Source organism: Mirounga leonina, unplaced genomic scaffold, assembly GCF_011800145.1.
Source record: "Mirounga leonina isolate KUSES-001 unplaced genomic scaffold, KU_Mleo_1.0 Mir_176, whole genome shotgun sequence".
In the NCBI taxonomy this organism is placed as follows: domain Eukaryota; kingdom Metazoa; phylum Chordata; class Mammalia; order Carnivora; family Phocidae; genus Mirounga; species Mirounga leonina.
Window position 1 is genome coordinate 7,394,649 of NW_023270454.1, and position 21,890 is coordinate 7,416,538.

The following is a 21,890-nucleotide window of genomic DNA, read 5'->3' on the forward strand; positions in this document are numbered from 1 at the left end:
AAAGAAAGAAAGAAAGAAAGAAAGAAAGAAAGAAAGAAAGAAAGAAAATAGACACCCTGTCTACCACATTCTGGGCAGGCAAGCACCAACATTTGGGTTGGAAGAAGCCTCTGCAGTCCATGGTGGGCAGGGTGAGGTAAAGATCAGAGAGGCATAGGGTGCAGGTGTGCAAGGTTCTAGAGAACAGAGGCTTCCTCCTCTGTGTTACTCTGTACCTGACCTGACTGGTGTCATCTGCATGGTCGGTCTGTAAGAGATCACTTGGACTCTTGCACCTGCCAGGGGATTTACTCTGGGTAACATGGGCCTCCCAACAAAGACTTCAGTCCTGTGGTTTTACCCTTCAGAGGGCCCCTGCTCTGTTTCCCACAATCAAGAGTTCAGCTCTGTGTCTTTGGGGAACTCACTCAACATCTCTGGCCTCATCTACAAAACAAAGGAGGTTAAAAAAAAAAAAAAGATAATTTATAAGCCCCTTCAGAGCTGATTCTCACCACAGATGAGTTTATCATTTTAGTTGCTCTGTTTTCCCTGATATCCATATCCCAAGTCATTGTCCTTTTTTTTCTTTTTTGTCTTTCTCTTTTCCCACCCCTCACATTTTTTTTTCTCAGCCTCTCATTTCTCCCGCAACAACCCAGGGGCTTTCCTGTGGCTAATGATTTTAGCTCCCAGAATTTTAGATCCAAGAGGGCACTTTGGGAAGCATCTAATCTGGTCCTGCGGCTTTATCCTGGATATCGGGGACTCTGAAAAGTGTTTTGGGGGTTCCGCAAACATTGAAACATTTTCTGCCAAACAATGCAGAGTCAAACCACCTCAGGAACTGGGCTATGGCTTTTAACAGTTTGAAATATTCATGCTCAAGACTTTGTTGGAAACACGTTCCTATCCCCTAATCTCTTCACTTTCTCTGATGAGAAACCTGAGGTCCCCACAGGTGAGGTGACTTGGCCACGTTACCAAAGGATCATTCTGTCATTGAAGTTGAATGTGATTCCAAAGAATTAAACGTCATCATTTTCTGTGTGTGCACGTAAGGGATGAGAAAATTCTCGGTCAACAGAAGGAAAGAATAGAATGGGGGGCGGGGGGCACCTCTGGAGGCTCTTGAAGACCTGGGTATGGACCTAACAGCCACCGGCCCTCCCTCCAGCCTCAGCCCTGTGGGAGGGGAGGGGCCCCAGCGCTCGCTCTCGCTCCCCTCACCCCCCTGCCTACAGAGCACTTTCTGAGTACCGCTGCCCTCTCTCCCTCCTGCCTCAAGTCTGTGGTGAAGCTGTGGAGAAGTGGGTTGCTGTTCTTTTTTCTGACTTCCTGTGCACTTTGGAAACCTCAATGAAATAAGAGCTAAAGGCAGAAAGGGCCGAGGGCTCTTATGTCAAACATAGACTTATCCCTGGCATGGGGGAGTAGGGGGAGCTGGATTCGTGATTTTTACAGCCCGAGAGCCCAGGACTGTGGGCTGCTGGGGCTGGAAGTAGGTGGTGGGCACCTCGTTCTTTCCGGGCGTGGCTCCAGTGTATCCATACAGGTAGCCAAAGTGATTTTTTGAGAACTATTCATCATTGAGGCCAAACCCATTCAAAAGGAAAACTTAATTACCTTTCCAGTACAGCTGGTTCATTTTCTCTGTGTCCCCCTTTCTGCCTACAACCTACTTGCAACCATGGCAGTGTGTTTGTGTAGCGGGTATGCATATAGTCCTTGGAGTTTTTGCACTACCTTGATCGCATATGCCTAAGTGGTCTCCTTATCAACTACCTTTCCGGGCAGATGGGAGTCAATGTAGGAGTGCAGCCCTGTACCTCCGCGAGAAGGACAGTGATATGGGGAAACACTCTGCATTTCTTTTTTCTTCCTTTTCCTTTTTTTTTTTTTAAGATTTTATTTATTTATTTGTCAGAGAGAGACAGAGAGAGAGCACAAGCAGGGAGGAGGGGCAGAGCGAGAGGAAGAAGAAGGCTCCATGCTGAGCAGGGAGCCCGATGTGGGGCTCAATCCCAGGACCGTGGGATCATGACTTGAGCCGAAGGCAGACACTTAACCGACTGAGCCACCCAGGTGTCCCTACTTTTCTTTTTTTTGATGGCACATTGCTGAGCCCTTAGACCCCCATTATCAGGGCCTCCTACTCAAATAGTGTCCCACAGCAGACCCTACAGGTCAGTTCTTTCCTGGCCTAGCCTGGTCACCTGGCTTAGTTTCTATGCCTGACCTAGGGTCCATGAGACCTTTCCCTTCCATAGCTCTTTTAAAAAAGTAACAGTAATTTTGCCTCCCTTCGGGCTCAGAAAATTCGGGGTTGGGTTTTTCCCTTCGTGTTTCATTTTGTTTTTCTCGCCAGGGAAGAAAAAGATCCTCCCCCAGTTGGAGTAGTGTTTGGGAAGATGGCAGGAGAAGGGTGAGAGGCTGGGGGTTTCTCGCTGCTGTGCTCAGCATTCCCGACCGTGGCTAGAGTTTTAAAAGACCAGGGTTCCCCCCAATTTTCTGAGCTCTGAATAACTGAAACCACCTGTTTCTTCTATTTCCCAATAATGGGCTTGGGTAACAAGAGACTGAAACAGAAACTACTACTGTGCTCTGAAATAAGAGGCTCAAAGACACCTAGGAAGGTTCTGTGTTTAAGAACCAATTGTAACTATAGGACCTGTCCTGGTAATGAGAGGCCTCCAGCCAGGGAATCAGGAGATCTTGGTCCCAGCCAAGAATCCTCACGTCAGCCTCTTTGAAACTCAATTCTCTCCAGAGAGACAAGCGCCAAACCCACTGTCCCACCCGCACCCCCGCCGCCTGTGGGTGACTATCAGAGTCACCTGGGATGTCAGTAAAAAGTACAGGTGGCTGGACCCAGCCCCAGAGGTCACCACTCACTAGGGTGGCACTGAGACTTGCAATGTAACCATCTACTTATGTCTACATTGTTACAGAAAAATTATTCAGATACTTGTTAAAGATGGTAAAGCGAACTTTATTTAGGAGGACGACAGCAATGGGGCTTGCCGTGGGGGAAAGTCATGAAAATAAAACAAGGAAAAGTAGGGATTTATAGCCAAGGAGCAGGGTGGGGGATCAGTGGATGGAAAATTGCTACAGGGTAATTCTTTTCTAAATGGACTTAACAGGATTGCTGCTAAAGGCAGGCCAGGGCGATCGGTATTACCTGGGGGATGGGGATGGCGGGTTGAGAAATTCGATCAGATATCAAGAATAATCAGCTGTAGAAAGTGGGGGATTCTGGCTAAGGCCACCTAGCAGGAGTCTTGCTAAAGATGGACTCCATGGGGGCAAAGACGGAAGCCGAAGCTTCCTGGTCGAGCGGAGGACTCAAAGGAACCTGACTGAAATTTGGTCAAGGAGAAAGTCTTTGTCAATATATATACTGACACGTGAGCACACAACCAGGGTGAGGAAACCATGGGACCAGGTGCTGTTTGAGACCATATTGCAGATCCAACAGTCTAGTCTTGTCATGATTAGAATCTAGAGCCCCAAAGGACAGTGCCCTGGGGGTGTCTATGGGCCGAGTGAGACCACCTTCACAGGCAGCCCGGGACCCTGCATCACTGCAGGGTGTGGGGGTAAAGAGCCCCAGCTCTGCTCTCTACTTGCTGTGTGGCCTTCTGGAAGTCACTCGGCTCAGCCTCACCTCCCTCATCCGTGGGATGGATGATAAGAGTACCTACATTTTAAGTGTGTTAATGAGGATTGAATGGGCTCATCGTGCATGTAAGGTGTTGGCCCAGGGTCAGTCTAGGGAAATGCTACTAGTTCTCAGAAGTGAGCCCCTCGGTGTGCGTGCAGAGGTGGAGGAAGGAAGAGGGCACACACTCAGGGTCCCAGGGGGGCAAGGCTCCCTGCCGTGCTGTTAGAGGACTGTCTGCAGTTGAAGAGAACTGTCTAGTCCTGGGGCTCTCTTGGCAGATTATATTGGGATATCTCTCTACCCTATTCACCCCCAATCTTGACTGTGGAGGGGATCCAGAAATCTGGAGTTCCAGGGCCTGTTTGCTCTCTAGGCTAGCTTTGGGGCAGAGGATTGGCCCCTCTCCGGGCTACGTGCAGAGCTCAGAAAGGAGGATTGTGTCACACAGGGAGGTCAAGGTGGACGTTGGAGAGAGGGCTGGCTTCTATCTGTACGGAAGTCACTGATTTTTTTCATATATTTAACCAATTTAACAGTCAAAGAACTTAGGATCTTTTGTCTATATGTCATTCTAAATGTAGATGCATTTTTATGTCATTATAATCAGGATGTGAGCTTCATTTCCTGTCACTTCGCTTTGTTATACAAATATTTTCATGTATTACCCCTGCTCATATTTTAATCGAGTTTATCATTATTGATATTGCCTAGAATCCCCCCACCCCCCAAGCAGTGCCCTGAGGATTTTGTTCTGATTTTACAATCTCACTCTTATAAATAGTACAGGTATGAACATCTTTGTGCAAATGATCCATGCTCTCCCCGGTTAGATATATGGGGTGCATTTCCCAAGGTTGAGGGACCAGGTCCGTACATGGGAGTTGCTTTATATTTAACCAGCCTGCCTTCAGAAAGCCAGTTCTGAATCACCTGGCAATTGTCCCAGCTTCATTTCAAGGCCATAAACATAAGATTTTTATTCTTTTTCTCTTGGTGTCTTGGCTTTTTTAGTCGATTTGTAGTGGTACCTCAAAGTTGTTGTCATTAGCATTTTTAACTGCTGAGGATTTTTCCATCTATTTTTAATTTCCTCAAGTCTTTTCACACACAGGTGGCATCCTGTTTGCTTGACAGGGTGTCTAAATTGCTGTTTTATCCAATCCACATTAAAATGAAAGCTGATGGCTGTAGGGTGCAGATGGGGGCCATCGTCATGTTTAATGGTTTTGATATCTGTTTACATAAAGCAAATTTGTGTACTGGATTTGCAAAGAGGAGCAGACTGGGGATTGACAGGTGGAGAAGCTTGTTCAAGAGGATGTTTTAGCTGTTTTCAAGGTGGCAATAGATGAGGGAGACAATTGTTAGTACTGGGTTTGTACTTTTTCGCTGAAAAAAAAAAGTCAAATTTTTTTATTGTCGATTTCTGTGGTTGATTTTTTTCCTGTTTATTAAATGTGTCTTAAGAGATAACTTAAAAATAAAAGTTGACATCGCCATCATTATTACACATATTAATATGTCAAAGGCTGGTATTCCTTTTCCCACTGCCTGGCTAGAAACTGATGAGCTTACATGTAAGTTTCTGTTTGAGCAGAATAGTGGGGCCACACAGAAAAGCAGTGTTCATCTGAGCTGTTGTCTCTGGCACAGAAATAACCTGGATGTGTGGAGACAAAGCCAGGGCGGGGGGCTCCCTGACGGGATTAGAGTTGTCAGCACCAACTTGCATTTGTTGGGTTAAAATAGGAAATCCAAGCTCTGGTCCGGCCTCTGCCACTTAATAAAGGTGAGCCTAGGCAAGCTGCTCGGTCGCTTTTCCTCATCCTCCAAACGGAATGACTTCTGCCTTGGGAGATGTCAGCAAGATAGCAAGAGTGCAAATACTCTGGAAAGTGTGTCATCTGCACAACGTAAAGACCCTCTTCCCTCCTGTCTGTCTGTTGCACGGTTTTTAATCCTTGACTTGGATGAAAGAGTGCAGTCCATCTTTTGCATTGGCAGCCCTACAACCATTTGAAACCAGCAATCCTGTCCTCACTTCCCGGGAGTCCACTCTCCTGTTCCTTCTGTGTCATGTGACAGTCCCCAGGCTCCCAGGGCTCTGAATGTCCTTCCCCTAGAATGCGACCTGTCAAGCCTCAGGGTCCCTGGGCTAGTAGTGCTGCTGATGGGTCACATCTATGCAGAGCCCCGGGGAAAATCACCGTCCTTATTTTAGGGATTTTCTAATAGCCCCAAAACTGCACTGATCTTTTTGGCAGCCATATCGTAGTGACTAACCATGAGTTCACAGACAGTTTAAACCCCAGTTTTGTTTAACCTGTGCTGTTGCTAAACCACATCTTCCTCATCCCAGATTAGGGAAGATTTTTTTTTTAAATCTACGTAAAGATCTTCATATTTATCCTATTTTACCAGTTGTGTTTTGTTACACTTGGCATGTCTTACCAACCTATTGCAGATTTCAGGGGTCCTTTATGGCCTGTAATTAAAGTCACAATCTCTCCCCATCCTGTGCTTAACTTGGAGCATCTTGTCTGATAACCACAAACTCTTTAATGCCAAATTAAAAGGTGTGAACAAAGGCCAGTTAAAATAGCAGTCGGTCCCCAAGTGAATATAGATGCTCGACCAGTAGTTGATGAAGAAACCATTTGACTGCTAATGAATTCATCTGCTCATCATCTGCACTCCTCATTAACCTCTCAAGAAAATGGGGAAGAACTCAGTCAAATGCCCAGCTGAAGCGTTGATTTGTCACGGTACCAAATTTTCCGGCTCAAAGACCAACTCTGTAATGCACACAGACAGGGAAATGAGATTAGCTGGAGTCGAAGGCTGGGAGAAAAGGAAAGAGTTGAGATCATGACTCAAAGTGGAGAAGCTGGGAAAGAATTTAGTTTAGGGTTAGAGATGACAAAGAATGTGGTTTTGAAAATTACAACCTTTAGGAGACTGGACAATAACAGAAGTTCCTTGGAGGGAGAAGCACATCTTAAAACTCCAGGCTTCTGGAACAGAATAGAGAGCCCAGAAATGGACCCTCAACTCTATGGTCAACTCATCTTTGACAAAGCAGGAAAGAATGTCCAATGGAAAAAAGACAGTCTCTTCAACAAATGGTGTTGGGAAAACTGGACAGCCACATGCAGAAGAATGAAACTGGACCATTTCCTTACACCACATACAAAAATAGACTCAAAATGGTTGAAAGACCTCAGTGTGAGACAGGAGTCCATCAAAATCCTAAAGGAGAACACAGGCAGCAATCTCTTCGACCTCAGCCGCAGCAACTTCTTCCTAGAAACATCGCCGAAGGCAAGGGAAGCAAGGGCAAAAATGAACTATTGGGACTTCATCAAGATAAAAAGCTTTTGCACAGCAAAAGAAACAGTCAACAAAACCAAAAGACAACCGACAGAATGGGAGAAGATATTTGCAAATGACATATCAGATAAAGGGCTAGTATCCAAAATCTATAAAGAACTTCTTAAACTCAACACCCAAAGAACAAATGATCCAATCAAGAAATGGGCAGAAGACATGAACAGACATTTTTCCAAAGAAGACATCCAAATGGCCAACAGACACATGAAAAAGTGCTCAACATCACTCAGCATCAGGGAAATCCAAATCAAAACCTCAGTGAGATACCACCTCACACCAGTCAGAATGGCTAAAATTAACAAGTCAGGAAACGACAGGTATTGACGCGGATGAGGAGAAAGGGGAACCCTCCTACACTGTTGGTGGGAATGCAAGCTGGTGCAGCCACTCTGGAAAACAGTATGGAGGTTCCTCAAAAAGTTGAAAATAGAGCTACCATATGATCCATCAATTGCACTACTGGGTATATACCCCAAAGATACAAATGTAGGGATCTGAAGGGGTACGTGCACCCCGATGTTTATAGCAGCAATGTCCACAATAGCCAAACTGTGGAAAGAGCCAAGATGTCCATTGACAGATGAATGGATAAAGAAGATGTGGTATATATATACAATGGAATATTATGCAGCCATCAAAAGGAATGAGATCTTGCCATTTGCAACAACGTGGATGAAACTGGAGAGTGTTATGCTGAGAGAAATAAGTCAATCAGAGAAAGACATGTATCATATGACCTCACTGATATGAGGAATTCTTAATCTCAGGAAACAAACTGAGGGTTGCTGGAGTGGTGGGGGGGTGGGAGGGATGGGGTGGCTGGGTGATGGACACTGGGGAGGGTATGTGCTCTGGTAAGCGCTGTGAATTGTGCAAGACTATTGAATCTCAGATCTGTACCTCTGAAACAAATAATGCAATATATGTTAAGGAAAAAAAAGAAGAAGAAGAAGAAGAAGGAGGAGGAGGAGGAGGAGGAGGAGGAGGAGAAGAAGAAGAAGAAGAAGAAGAAGGAGAAGGAGAAGGAGAAGGAGAAGAAGAAGAAGAAGAAGAAGGACGAGGAGGAGGAGGAGGAGGAGGAGAAGAAGATAGCAGGAAGGGAAGAATGAAGGGGGGGAAATCGGAGGGGTAGACGAACCATGAGAGACTATGGACTCTGAGAAACAAACTGAGGGTTCTAGAGGGGAGGGGGGTGGGAGGATGGGTTAGCCTGGTGGTGGGTATTGAGGAGGGCACATTCTGCATGGAGCACTGGGTGTTATACGCAAACAATGAATCATGGAACACTACATCAAAAACTAATGATGTAATGTATGGGGATTAACATAATAATTAGGAAAAAAAAAAAAAACTCCAGGCTTCTGGACACCTCGTATGTTGCTGTCCTGAATGCTGGGCTGGGGAGACTGCTGGACCAGATGTGAAGGGTCAAGGGTCAGGTCGGAGGCAGGCTGGAGGCAGGTCCTCGGAAATGTGCCCCCCAGCCCCTGCCCAGCTACCGTTCAGGCTGCGGTGTGCCAGAATCAGCTCTCACTAGCTGATGGCACCCATTTGTCCCCAAGGGCCCTTTCCGCAAAGTCACATCGACAGCTTGAAATCAGCCATGAAGGCACTTACACCAGGGAAATTGGCAAAGGCTCCAGGTTGGGTCACCCTTCCCCTGCATCCCCGGTTGTGAACCGCGGACCCGGGTGCATCATCAGAACGGCCCCGCTGCCTCCCAGCTCACACCTGTGCTTCGTCCTCTAGCCCGAATTTTATCTTTTAAATGAAAATCTGCTTCTCCGCAGGGTGAAGTTCAAATTCCTTAGCGTGTTGCCACCGTCTCGTCTCACTTCCCAACACCCTTCGCCACCCTCCTCACCAGTGTTATGCCCTGTCACACGGTTTCTGATCTTGCTGTGTCCCCTTTTCCTGAGATCCTGGGGCCCCCTGAGCCAGGGCTCTTCCGTGCTCCTCAAGCACCAAGTGTGGACCCCTATTAGATCCCATACCAGGCTGTGGCTGTATTGTGTTCATCTTTTTCCTCTTTACTGGATTATGAGTCTCTGCTGGACAGAGACCCTCTTCCCTCTTCTGTTTAGCTGCGTTATGTCTGGAGTCTGGCATGCCTCCTAAAACATAGGAAGGCAGAAAGGTGGGGGGGGGGGGGATGCGGAGGAAGAAAGGAAAGGAGGGAGGGAGGAGGAAGGGAGGAAGGAGGGACAAAAGCAGGCCAGCCAAAATCACTCATGAACTGGCAAATAAGGAGCAAGGTGCCGGGGATTTTCGCAAGGGTTGGGGGAGCAGTGGACCCCAGAGGGTACACAGGAGGTCTGCCTAGCTCTAGGAATCAAAGTCCTTGAAGTAGGAAGGAGAACAGGAACAAGGAAGGATGGGGTCACGCATCTCTTTGCTCCCCTTCTGCCACCCTGACCGCCAGCCCCACGTCAACTGGCCTCTGGGTTGGTAGGTGCTGACAAGAGAACACTCCTGAGTGGGTGACGTGCGTGGGGGTGGCGAGCTGAAAATGTGCCAGAGTCTCAGTAAATGCTTTTTGAATTACATTGAATTACAGCTGGGGGATAATTACCACCTTTCTGGCTCCTTCCTTCGAGAGGTAATGGGGAGGGATGCTCGGAGCGGAGGGGAAGGGCTTAACCAAGTAACGGACTGGGGGGCCTGGAGCGGGCACCACGCTGGCCCCGCAGGAAGTAGGGGCTGAAAGGGCTCGGGCTCTGGAGGCGGGGGGTGCACCACGTGGCCCCAGCAGGGCCCAGCTCGCCCAGAAACGCAAGCCTGGCTCCCTGAGACAGCGAGGTCACTGCCAATTAATTAAGTGGCTGCTCTCAGCAGGTCTTTGCAGAGGACAGGCCTGTGTTCCCCATTCCGTTGATGTGGAAACAGCAAGAGGAAGTGACTCAGAGACAGAGTGGAAATAAAGCATGTGTCTCGTGACTTGCTCGCTTCTGCTAGATCCAAGGGGCTTACATTGTGACAGTCTCTCGTGAGGCTTCCTTCCACGCTTCTGTGGTGTTCTCAGGACAGACGAGGGCCCTGTGTGTGTGCGCAGAGAGCGGGAGATAGGGCTGAGCTTTCCAGGTGGGCAGGCGGATGGAGGAAGGTGGCTGTTGGCACAAAGGCAGCATCAGAACTGTGGAGGCGGAAGGAGCCAATCCCGGACTCACTGGGCCGGTCTAGTGTTTGGCAAGTAGGGACTGGTGTGGAGTTTCTGGTTCTTTCTTCTGCCAAGTCACAGGCCCTTAAAAAAATACATGTGCCAGGGAGTTTACAGAAGTAGTCTCTGATTCTCCAGAAAATTCTGCAGGATAGGTAATGTTAGCCCCAGCCCCCGAGAGAGGAAACTGAAGCTTAGCAAGGTGACCTTGTCCAGGTCACACAAAGGATCAGCGGCAGAGGTTTGAAGGCCACCACGTTGCCTGACCCTGAGGCGCACGGCGAGCAACACCCCAGACTTACGAGACATGGCAGCCCGAGGACACGAGTTTTCAACCCTGGTTTGATGAGTCAGGTGAGCAGGTGGGTGCACCTTCTCCCGGACAGTATGCCACGTCTCTGACTAATGGTCCCTCTCCATGCTCCCTCAGATCACGGGCAGAACTTCCACTCCTCAAGACAGTGCATTTTATGCATCCCAGCATCTGCTCCCGCATCTGACTCTCTGAGAGGCCCAGCTTTAATGTCATTTGCCAGAGACTGTCATTGTCGCTTGATAAACAAATGAGCGCTGGAAAACCAACAAAGGTGGAAAGACATAAAGTTAGAACAAAACCCTGCCCTTCAAAAAGAATACGTTGAGCTTTGGGCGCCTGGGTGGCTCAGTTGGTTGAGCGACTGCCTTCCGCTCAGGTCATGATCCTGGAGTCCCTGGATCAAGTCCCGCATCGGGCTCCCTGCTCGGCAGGGAGTCTGCTTCTCCCTCTGCCCCTCCCCCCTCTCATGTGTTCTCTCTCATTCTCTCTCTCAAATAAATAAATAAAATCTTAAAAAAAAAAAAAGAATACGTTGAGCTTTATGATAAATTCTCTCTAGTGTCCATATTTTTCCCATTTTGCCATGGTCACTGGAAAACATCAGAGGCCATCATCCCCGTACCAGCTGCTGTTTGGGAACTCTGACCCATCTGGCCTGATGCCTCCAGGCCTCAGAGCCAGCTGATGGCAGAGCTGGGTACCACCCCCTAAGCCCGGTGGCAGGACACGACACCAGCCCTCTCGTCTTTGGCGATTACTTGCACAAATTTCCTGGCACACAGGATGTGTTCAATAAAGACAGAACATTACCCAACAATGTCTTCAAGTGCAAGACTGTATTTTTCTGTGATACTGACACCCATGACCCTGTCCTCTTCCCCTGCCGGGAACACAGCCCTGGGCCCAGTGGTAACCCAGAGGATCTGGGTGGGACTTAATCCTGCTTCAGCATCACCTCCTTTCGGCAGGTGAATGTCTTGCCATTCGGGAAGAGTGTCATTTATTTTCTTCCTGAAGACTTCAGGGACTCCGAGATTGTACAGCCTCCCTTACTACCCTTTTCAGGTTTTGGCTGAGACATTCTTATAGCCAATCAAAACTTTTCCTGTTTTAATTTAAGCCCATTTCCTTGTGTTTGTTGTTCTTTGATTTGGACTTGGGCAGGTCTGGGTTGGGAGGCAAGCTGGAGCCCATGATGGCTCAGAGCCAGGGTTTCCGCTGGTGCTACGGGACCTTCTCTCCTCTGACACTGCTTGCAGGGGCTGGGGCAGGCTGGGATGCAGGGAGGAATCTCCAGGCTGGGGGTCCAGGTCTTGACTGGAAAAAGGGGCAGCACGTTTGGCTCGCAAGTTGAGAGTCAGAGGATTTAGGGATCGTCAAAATACAGAGGCAAGCCAGTGATGAGAAATTCAAGTCATCTGGCAAAATCTGGAGAAATAGACAAGTTCTGTTGTCAGAAACAATAGCTAGAGGCAGCGGATTGTTCTCATATCCCAACTCTGTGTTCAGGGGCATATTTTGGTGGCTTGAAATCAGCCAGAGTGGGAATATTTACACCACGGAAATTGGCAAATGCTGCAAATACGAACTTCCCCCACCGCCCCCCGCCCCCCACCCCCCCGGAGAGCCATTGGCAGGGGGAACAAGATATGGGGAATACAGATAATCAGACAAGATTTTGGAAAATAGGCAAGTGATAACCATGATGGTAAAGCCTTTTGTCTGTGCTCAGCTTTATTGCTTATAATGAATTTTTGCTTATGTTTTTGCATCTCATCTTCACAAACCCTCTATAAGGAAAACAGGGCAGGTAGCATTGCCCCCATTTTATAGGTGAGGCAGATGAGGCCAAGAGAGGCTCAGTAACTGGCCCAAGGTTTTAGAGCTAGCCAGAAAATGAGCTGGCAGAGGGACAGTGAGAGAAGCCTGCAAGTGAGGTCAAGGGCTATGATCTCCAAGACCCCAAAGACAGGTGTCTGAGGTGCTCCTTACATGACACGTTTCAGTTACTCTGCTCCAGAGAGTTTGGGGGGATCAGTTGGTAGTCCATTGCAGACCAGTGCTGACAGATGGGAATTTGGGGTGCCCTTGAGGAAGTGGCCGTGTGCCCATGAAGATGTAGCACCACCTTTCTGGGCCCTCGTCTTTTAACCAAACACGTGAGTCCCTCCCCGCCCCCCGCCCCCCAGGAATTCTCATGACCGAGTCCTAGATTGGGAAGACTAATGCTTCCTAAGCCAGAGGACCTCAGGATTCTTCACAGACTGGGGATAGTCAGTGCTGAGTTGACACATTCCTCCTTCCGTGAGTCTGTGCCAATCCCAGTAGTATCAAGAGATACCACCTTCTTGGAAGGCAGATGGGAAAGTGGGAAAAACTCTGCGCTTGGATTCAAACCTTCTCTGAGATCCGAGTTGGCTACTCAACAAGCAGGAATCCTTGACCAGATGGCTTACACTTTGTTATGTTTTCTCATCTGTATAATGGGCATACTCATCCCTCCCCATCTCCAAGGATGGTGGTATAAGGCACTTACATTTTTTGGAATAGGTAGGTAGCCAGAGGTTACTGCTGTGAAGGATTAAAGGCAGACCTACGGGGCTTAACCTCAGGCTGAAGGTGGAAGTACGCTGGGGCTCCTGGGTGGCGCAGTTGGTTAAGCATCCAACTCTTGGTTTTGGCTCAGGTCGTGATCTTAGGGTTGTGAGATCGAGCCCTGTGTTGGGCTCCACACTCAGCAGCGCAGAGTCTGCTTAAGATTCTCTCTCTCCCTCTGCTCCGCCCCACCCCCATCCCCATGCACACACTCTTTCTCTCTCTCTCTCTCTCTCAAGTAAATAAATAAATCTTAAATTAAAAAAAAAGTAGCTCCTGAGTGACCAAAATGATTTTGCAAAAATATTTCAACTGGAGTCATGTTGACCACTAGGAATGATGGCCCCTGAACCAAGGGCCTGGAAAAACTGATGAAGATAAGAAACCAGGGTCCTCCAGGCATATTGGCGATGGTCAATGCATTAGTCTGGGTGGGCTGTGTCAGTCCAATGTAGACTATGAATGTTTCTCTTTGCTCAGGGTAGAGGTGGGGGCTAGCTCCCGAGTTCCTGAGTGGGCTGGAGAGGGGGGTCAATGATCCCACTATGGTTTCTCATCATTACATTTTTTTCTTAATAGACTTTATTTTTTGGCCCAGTATTATGTTCACAGCAAAAGTGAGAGGAAGGTCCGGAGATTTCCCATATACCCCCACCCACACACATGCACGGCCTCCCCCACTGTGGACACCCCCCACCAGAGTGGGACATTTACTATGATAGATGAACCTACATTTCACATCGCTATCACCCAGAATCCATAGTTTACGTTAATGTTCACTCTTGATGCTTACACTTCACGAGTTTGGACAAATGTATAATGACAGGTATCCATTAAGATAATATCACACAGGGCGGATTTACAGTGCCCTGAAAATCCTCTGTGCTCTACCTATTCATCGCTTCCTTCCTCCCAGCCCCTGGAAATCACTGATCTTTCTACTGTCTCTGTAGTTTTTCCAGAATGTCATGTAGTTGGAACCATACAGTATGCAGCCTTTTCAGATTGGCTTCTTTCGTTAGATGCATTTAAGTTTCCTCCCCTTCTTGGGGCGCCTGGGTGGCTCAGATGGTTAAGTTTCCTCCCCTTCTTGGGGCACCTGGGTGGCTCAGATGGTTAAGTTTCCTCCCCTTCTTTTCATGGCTTGATAGAACATATCTTTTTAGCACTGAATAATATTCCATCGTCTGGATGTACCACAGATTATTTACCCATTCACCTACTGAAGGACATCTTGGTTGCTTCTAAGTTTTGGTGTTATGAATAAAGCTGCTATAAACATCCATGTGTAGGTTTTTGTGTGGACATAAGTTTTCAACTCCTTTGGGTAAATACGAAGGAGCACTATTGCTGGATCGTATGGTAAGAATATGTTTCGTTTTGTAAGTAACCATCCAACTGTCTTCCAAAGTTTGCACCAATTGAACGAGAGTTCCTCTTGCTCCATGTCCTCATCACGTGCTTACATCCTCTTGTCTGCTCGAATTTGAAAGCGCCACATTTCATGGTGCCCCTGGCTGAAGCCCCTAAAAGCTCCATGGGGGTCCAACCCCTTTCCCCCTGCCAGACATTGCTCTGGCCTCTGTCCCCAGCAAAGATTTCTAAGTCACCTGCTCTATCTCTGCCCCTCGTTCTGCCTGCCAGAGAGGGCTTACCTGCTTCGCTCTTAACTTCAGCCAATGGCACACGTAATATGTGAAAATGGGGGCTCCCAAGTTGCACCAGATCTTTTGACTTTTACTGACATGTTATTTCTACTTAACACTCCTCTCTCAAACTTTTCCCCAGTGTTTCAGGGAGTCCCTGGGGTGTCCCCTGTGTGCTCACTAGCATCAGCACTCTTTGGATGAGAATGCTGTTTGGGCCGGGGGCACCTCCTGAATGGCACCCCATCCCCTTCATTGTGGATGCCCAGAAGCCATGTGGTGTAACCTGCAGATGTGGGCATAGGCCCTGTGACTTCCATCTGGTATTTGGGGATGGATGCCATGTGCCACTCCATTTCCTTCCTATCCCAACACCTGTTTTACAAAACTGTGTCATGAAGCCCCTGCCTGAAAACTAGTTCATACAAACAGATCCCCAGGGGTCACAGGCCCCTGGCTCAATAGACAGACACAGCAGTTCCTGAGTCTGGGACCAATTACGTATATGTCTGGTGCTGAGCGTGCCCATGCGCACGAGTGTGTGTGTGCATGTGCCTATCTCTACGACCAGAGTGTATACTCTTTAGGGGCGGGACACCCTACCCTCATCTTTACATCCTATAGCAGATCTGTCATCATCCCATCTAATACCCCTTGGGCCTTGACATTCCAGTATTCTCCTGCTTACTTCTGCCTACCAGCATCTGCATCTTTGTGCCTGAGGACTTTCTCTGGCTCCCGAGTCCAATCTGCCCTTGTGCAGAACTGGCTGGAAATGCTGGGAATGACGGCTGTAAGAGGGGTGTATAAATACCCCCAGAAACCCCCTCCCCTCCCCTCCCTGGGTGGAGTAGCTCCGCAGCATGTCCTGGCTTCCAGAGTTCCCAGCAGGACTGCCCTGCAGCTGCCCAAGTGGTAACTCTATTGATAACCCTCCTTTGGCTGTCTTCCCTTCCCTGTCACGCATTTCCCCCCTCCTCAGTGGGCTTCCTGGGGTTGCTTCTCAAGCTATTTCCTCTGGACTCCTTCTTCAGGGTGTGGGGAAACTGAGATACACGCTCAGCACCTAGCAGAGTATTGGCACACAGGACATGTTCAGTCGATATTTATTGAAAAATGACATGGATACTTCTAGAATATACATATTAACCTCTAAAATAAGGCCAACTGGATATTCTTTTCTCCATCTGTCTTGTCCCAAATTCTGGACTCAGACTGGTGCTGTGCCCATTGTCTGCCTGCCCCTGATGGAAGGGGCATGCCCTGCTCCTTCCCTGGCCCTCACAGCATCTCCTTCATGCCCTCATAATACATACCGCCTGTTGAAAAGGAACAGCTCCTTGTAGCCAATGACTGTCTCCATCTTCCCTTCTGGTGTCCAGCACAGTGTGAATGGGTGAACATAACTGGTTCCACTTCTAAAATATTTGCCTCTACATCTGTGTGTTCACATTCCAGCTCCATCCTTTGGCCCCCAGCTCCTGGTCTAACACGGTCCCCCTAGAACCTCAGTCTCTTGTTAGAAAGGAGATCATTTTTCTGTAAGAATGGATTCAGAATGAGAGCTAAGGTTAGTCTAGAAAGGTGGCCCCCAGGCCCAGGCTAAATGTTAGAAAAATCCTTGGAAACATAAAAATACCAATGCCAGGCCTCCCCACACGCCAACTCCGAGGCCATCTCTGGTCACAGGGCCTGGATTGACACCACGAATCATCAGATAAAACTTCCTACTGTTTCCTTGGGGCGCTCCTGCTTTAGACCAGTGAGGAGTAAACCCCACAGGGTTGAGTTGGATCAAGAGGACAGGACCCATTTTGTGGGGACTCAGGGAGAACTGAAGATTCCTGGAATTCTTATCGTCGATATAAGTGTCAACCAAACTGTCATCCAAACTGGGCTGGGTGTTCTAGGGGGCCCAGCCCAACCCTCTCCCACCTGACAGAAAGACCTCCCAAATTGGGCTGCAGGAGTGCTGTCCCCCTTGAATCCTCCTGTGTGCCATGAACGATGTGCTATAGGATGAGTTCCTGTGGGACCAAGGCCTCCTGCCTCAAAAGTTCGGGCTGGCAGCCGCGGGTGGGGGCAGACAAAGCCATCAGCTGATGGACTGGCCCCCACCTGGGCCATTTCCTGCCTTGTCCATTCCAGCTCCCCCCAGGCCACCCATTCTCCCCTTCTGCTTCTTCTCTTGTCCCTGTTTCTCTCCTGCTATTTTCTAGTGTCTAACTCTTTGCTTTTTCTGCTCAGCTGTGCCTTGGAACCATGCTGCGGCCGCCCCCTCTCACAGCTGCCTTTGCAAAGTGTGGGCCTCTTGCCTTGGAGCCCAGTGTGGGAGGAGAAATGTGATGGAGAGAGGGGGCTTCTAGAAGAGAAAGCGCACAGCCTGGGAGCTCGAGGGCCGGTTTTCAGACCCGGATGTTTATCCAAACTGCTCCTTTGTGCTTCAGCTTCCCCCGGTCCATAAAGCTGTATGCCTTGAAGGGGAGTTTTTGAGAATGGGGGAATGTGTGGTTTGCTAGGTCCTGGAGCTCGGTGGGTGCCGTCCCTGGGGCACGAGGCATGTGGGCCTCCTCGGACTCATTTCAGGGCTGTCCCTCTGCTGTCTCCACAGGACTGCAATGTGCAGGTGCTAGCTGCCGCCCGAGAGGATGTCTGGGGTGTCCGAGCCCCTGAGCCGAGTGAAGGTGGGCACGTTACGTCGGCCTTCTGAAGGCCCTCCAGAGCCCATGGTGGTGGTGCCAGTCGATGTGGAAAAGGAAGACATGCGGATCCTCAAGGTCTGCTTCTATAGCAACAGCTTCAACCCTGGGAAGAACTTTAAACTGGTTAAATGCACTGTGCAGACCGAGATCCAGGTAAGTGTGGCAGGCAGGACCTGCTCTCTTCATTTGTCTGTCTCTCCTTCTTCTTCCTGGGCAGCTGGGCAGCCCTCCTTCAGCCTTGCAGGCTCTCCTGCATCCGCTCCCTGGGCTGGGGACACCTGAAGAGACGTTCTTAGCCTGCAAGTCCAGGTCTCCTCTCCAGGATTCTGCAACCAACCTCATGGGGGTAGGGGGGGGAGGCAGATTTTAGAGGCTTCTTGTGAGCCCCAGATCATTTGCCTTGTCTTTGATTCAACTCATTTCAACTCATTAAAGATTTATGACATTTGGAGCTCTGCGAGGGATGTAAGAGCCTTCACCCTCAAGGAGTATATGCTCTGATAGAATGGGGATTCGAGATATACACAAGTGATTGCATTGAAAATAGAGCAAAAACGTCTTAAGACATGTGCTTGGCACTTAGAGAAAGGAAGTGGGAGGATGATAATGAACTAGAGATGCCCTAGACCAGGTGGATGGTTGCCAGGTCCTTTATGAGGCAAGACTTCCATTGGCTTATTCTCATCCAGGACCATGGAAACTGTTTTGTGGGTTTGGGTGCCCAACGTCATCACAGCACCTAGATACCAGGAAGCCAGTTCACCTTAAGCAAATCTATAAGAATTTGTCATTAAAAGCAGAGTTACAATACACTGATTGTTTTTTTATTATAATTTATTTGAGAGAGAGAGTGCATGAGTGGGAGTGGGAGTGGGAGGGGGAGGGGCAGAGGCAGAGGGAGAAGCAGACTCCCCGCTGAGCAGGGAGCCTGACATGGGGCTCAATCCCAGGACCCTGAGATCATGACCTGAGCCAAAGGCAGACGCTTAACCGACTGAGCCACTCAGGTGCCCCTACACTGATTGATTTTAAACACTTGTATTTATTGAACAATTACTATGTACAGCCTAGATCCATCCCTCAGCATGCATTACCTCCTTGGATCCTCCCAACAGCCCCATGAGACAACGAGGATATCCTTTCCCACTGCCCAGAGTATCCCTTTCTGATGTCCAAGGAAACCAAACAGGTTTTCAAAAGGTGGCTTGATGGATTTATCATTTGAACAAAAGAAGCAGAGGACTTTCAGGAAAACTAACCACATTTGAGAAAGCTGGATGAACTATTTCAAATCCCTTCATCACCAATCCTTCCCCTGTCCCAAAGGTCAGTATCCCTCATACTCAGGGAGTGTCTCTTCTAGTCGGCAGTCTCTCCACCTGTTCATCTGTCTCCTTAGCCGTCTTCCATCTATTACAGTGCATGCCGTGCTTCAATACACCAGAGCAGAATGTAATTGATTAGGCCACCGCCTTGGCCAATTATCATAATAGATCATGGTTCGGTCACTCCGTTTCCTGTCATTGATTTGATAAGGGTCTCGTTTGCGCATCTTATGGTTTCAGACATGTAGATAGAGTTGTGCCCTGAGAGTAAGCTCTGTGCACCTTCTTCCTCCCTTCCAGGGATGTGTTTTCATATCTTCTTAGCTGTCTACTTTTTGAGACTTCCTTTGGCTATATCATCTTCACAGATAGCTGATGACATCCACTGTGGGTTTTACTAGTTTAATTTTCAGAAGTTAACCTGCTTTCCAAGTTTGGAGGCACCTCCCTGACCTTTTATGCTAAAAACCTGCGAGCATCTAGTCGGCCCAGATTAGGACTTGTTCTACGGAATTACAGCGAAAAAGGACCCAAAAGGATAGGTACTTTCCAAGAGGAGGGAACAGCAAGAACAAAAGCAGGGAGGCTGCTAAACAGTGAGTAGTTCGGTTGGGGTAATATGAGTAATATTTAGAAAAGTGTCAAAGTCAAGATCAGAAAGGAAAGTTGATGGCAGATAAGAGAAGACCTAGAATGTTAAGTTGAGAAATTTGGACATGAACAGGCACTCAGGAGAGACACAGTTTTTAAGCAGGAGAGAGGCTTTTCTGGAGCTGATGACTTGCTGAGTGCATAAGAGGAAAAAAAATAACAGTGGTCCTACAGAAAAGGCAATGAGACCCAAGCTTAAGAAGAGCAGCTAGTACTCAAGGCATTATCTGGGTGTCAGAACAAAGGTGAAAAGAACAAAGAAAGAAATGATAGCCTTCTAAGAAGTTATGTCCAAGCCTTAGATTTTCCTATTTCCAATCTGTCCTTCAGGCACACAGCCATGGCTTTAAAGCCACCTAGACCCTGAGCCAGATACTGCTCCACCCTTATTGGTTATATGACCATAGGACCAATACTTGACCACCCTGGCTTCAGTCTTCTCACTTGGGCATTATGCCCACCTGTGGCTATGTTGTAAGGGTTAGAGGTGGTAGATGAGAAGCACCTAGCTTATCATAGGAGCTCGATCATTGAAAACTATTGATTGCCTGAGTGCTGGGTCATTTCCCCACTCAGGAATCTCCAAGGACTTTTCATTGCTCATAGAATAAAGTTCAAATTGTCTTCTGTTAGTGTGTATCCACATATCTGTCCTATTTTCAAATAGAGAAGTAAGATGATCAGATTGGTGTTTTCAAACAGTATATAATGTTCTGCAAGATGTTAAGAAGTATGTCCAGGAGAATGGGTTTTAGGGTCAAGGAAGTTTGGGAAATGCTTGATTAAACAATTCCAAACAGACCCTTTGTGACAGGACTTCTCAGAACTTTAAATATGCTGATATGCATGGTGGATCACTAAGAAAGGGCCACAGAGGGGATGTTTTCTGAACTAAGCCATTTTTTATTTGCCTGAGAAACCCTTCTTTTTGAAAGGTGGACCACTAGTTCTCTGGAAAATCATTTAAGAATCTGTTTTCCCTAAACTTTGACAGCAGTACAGAAAGGGCAAGAGAAAGGAAAAGCTGGAGACAGGAGATGGATTAGGGAGCCGTGGCCATAGTGCAGGCGGGAAATGATGAGGGCCTGAACTAAGGGAGTGGCATTGGAACAAAGACAAGCAACACATCTGAGTGCACCTAAGGAGGCAGAGTTAAGAGAATTTGATGATTAAATGGAGGTAGGGAGGGAGAGAAAGGAAGGAGAAAAGAATGACTCAAGCTTTTGCTTCGGTAACTGACTGGGTGTTGGGGCCACTCATTGAATACCAACAGAGACAGGAAGGGCGTTCTGAGATTTCAGCTTTACATGTGTTGTGTTTGAAGTGTTTGTGAAACACCCCCATGGAGGCACACGGGCCTGGAGCTCAGGAGGGAGGAAGGACCCAGTGAGAAGGATTTGGGAGTCATTATGCAATGGATACCATGTGAATGGATGGGATCACCCACAGAAGGGTAAGTAGAGTAAGTGAAAAAGAGTTGCAATTTGGAAACCCTGGGAAAGCAACTTCTAGGAGGCTGATAGAGAAAAGGGGGCAGATGAGGGAAAAAGAAGAATTATCCAGGGAAAGATGAAAAGAACCAAGAGAACAGGCAACGGACACAAAGGCAGAGGAAATTTTGCGGAAAGAGTGGTTAACGGTGTCAGACGCTCAAAAAGGTCAAGTGAGATAAGGCTAAAAAATAGGTTCATTGGCTTCAGTAACAGGTGCCATGATCTTTTGCTGGGCACGTTCAGTGGAAAGATGGGGGGCAGAAGCCATTGTAAAGTTGGTTGGAGAGTGGAGACAGTGCGTATAACCAACATTTCAGAGAGGTTTTGATCATAAAGGGAAGGAAAGAAGAGAAGGCAAGAGGAACAGTGTTAGCAGCATATTTCCAGCATAAGATATATAGGCAGAAGACAGCAGATGAAAGAATGAGGAAGAGGGAGTTGTCAAGAATGGCAACCCTGGTTCAGGTAGACAGGACCTCGAAGGTCCTGGAATGAGAAGGTACATGGCAGGTTTGAGGCTAAGAGATGCCCAAGTTTGGTTATTTAAACTATGCTAAAAATTTTTAGTTTCATCCATCTTTTGTGGGAAGCCAGTGACATAGTTTAAACATATGAGTGACATGAGATTGCATTTTTAAAAGATCACTTGAGTTACATAGTGGAAAATAGATTGGAAGAAGGCAAGAATGGTTGTGGGGAGATGTTAGGTGGCTGTTGCAGTGATCCAGATAAGAGATGATGGTAACTTAGGCATAAAGGTCACGATGATGATGATCTTAGTGATGATATGTTGATGATGGTGATGGTGGTCGTGATGGTAGTGTTGATAGTGGTGATGATGTTTGTGATGGTATTGGTGGTGAGGGTGGTGGTGATGGTGAGGATTGATGATGATGGTGATGGTGAGGACTGATGATGATGGTGATGGTGAGGATTGATGATGGTGGTGGAGATGATGATGGTGATGGT

At 47.9% G+C, this 21,890-nt stretch overlaps 1 protein-coding gene across 3 annotated transcripts in view; it reads left to right on the forward strand.

Annotated features, from left to right (window-relative positions):
* Positions 1-21,890, forward strand: part of PTK2B (protein tyrosine kinase 2 beta) — a 135,249-nt gene that overhangs the window by 58,789 nt on the left and 54,570 nt on the right. For all 3 annotated transcript variants that reach the window (XM_035022603.1, XM_035022602.1, XM_035022604.1), the window contains one exon: positions 17,362-17,605. In XM_035022603.1, coding sequence (XP_034878494.1) covers positions 17,399-17,605 — 207 coding nt within the window. In that variant the 5' untranslated portion in view covers positions 17,362-17,398. The remainder of the gene's footprint in view (positions 1-17,361; positions 17,606-21,890) is intronic.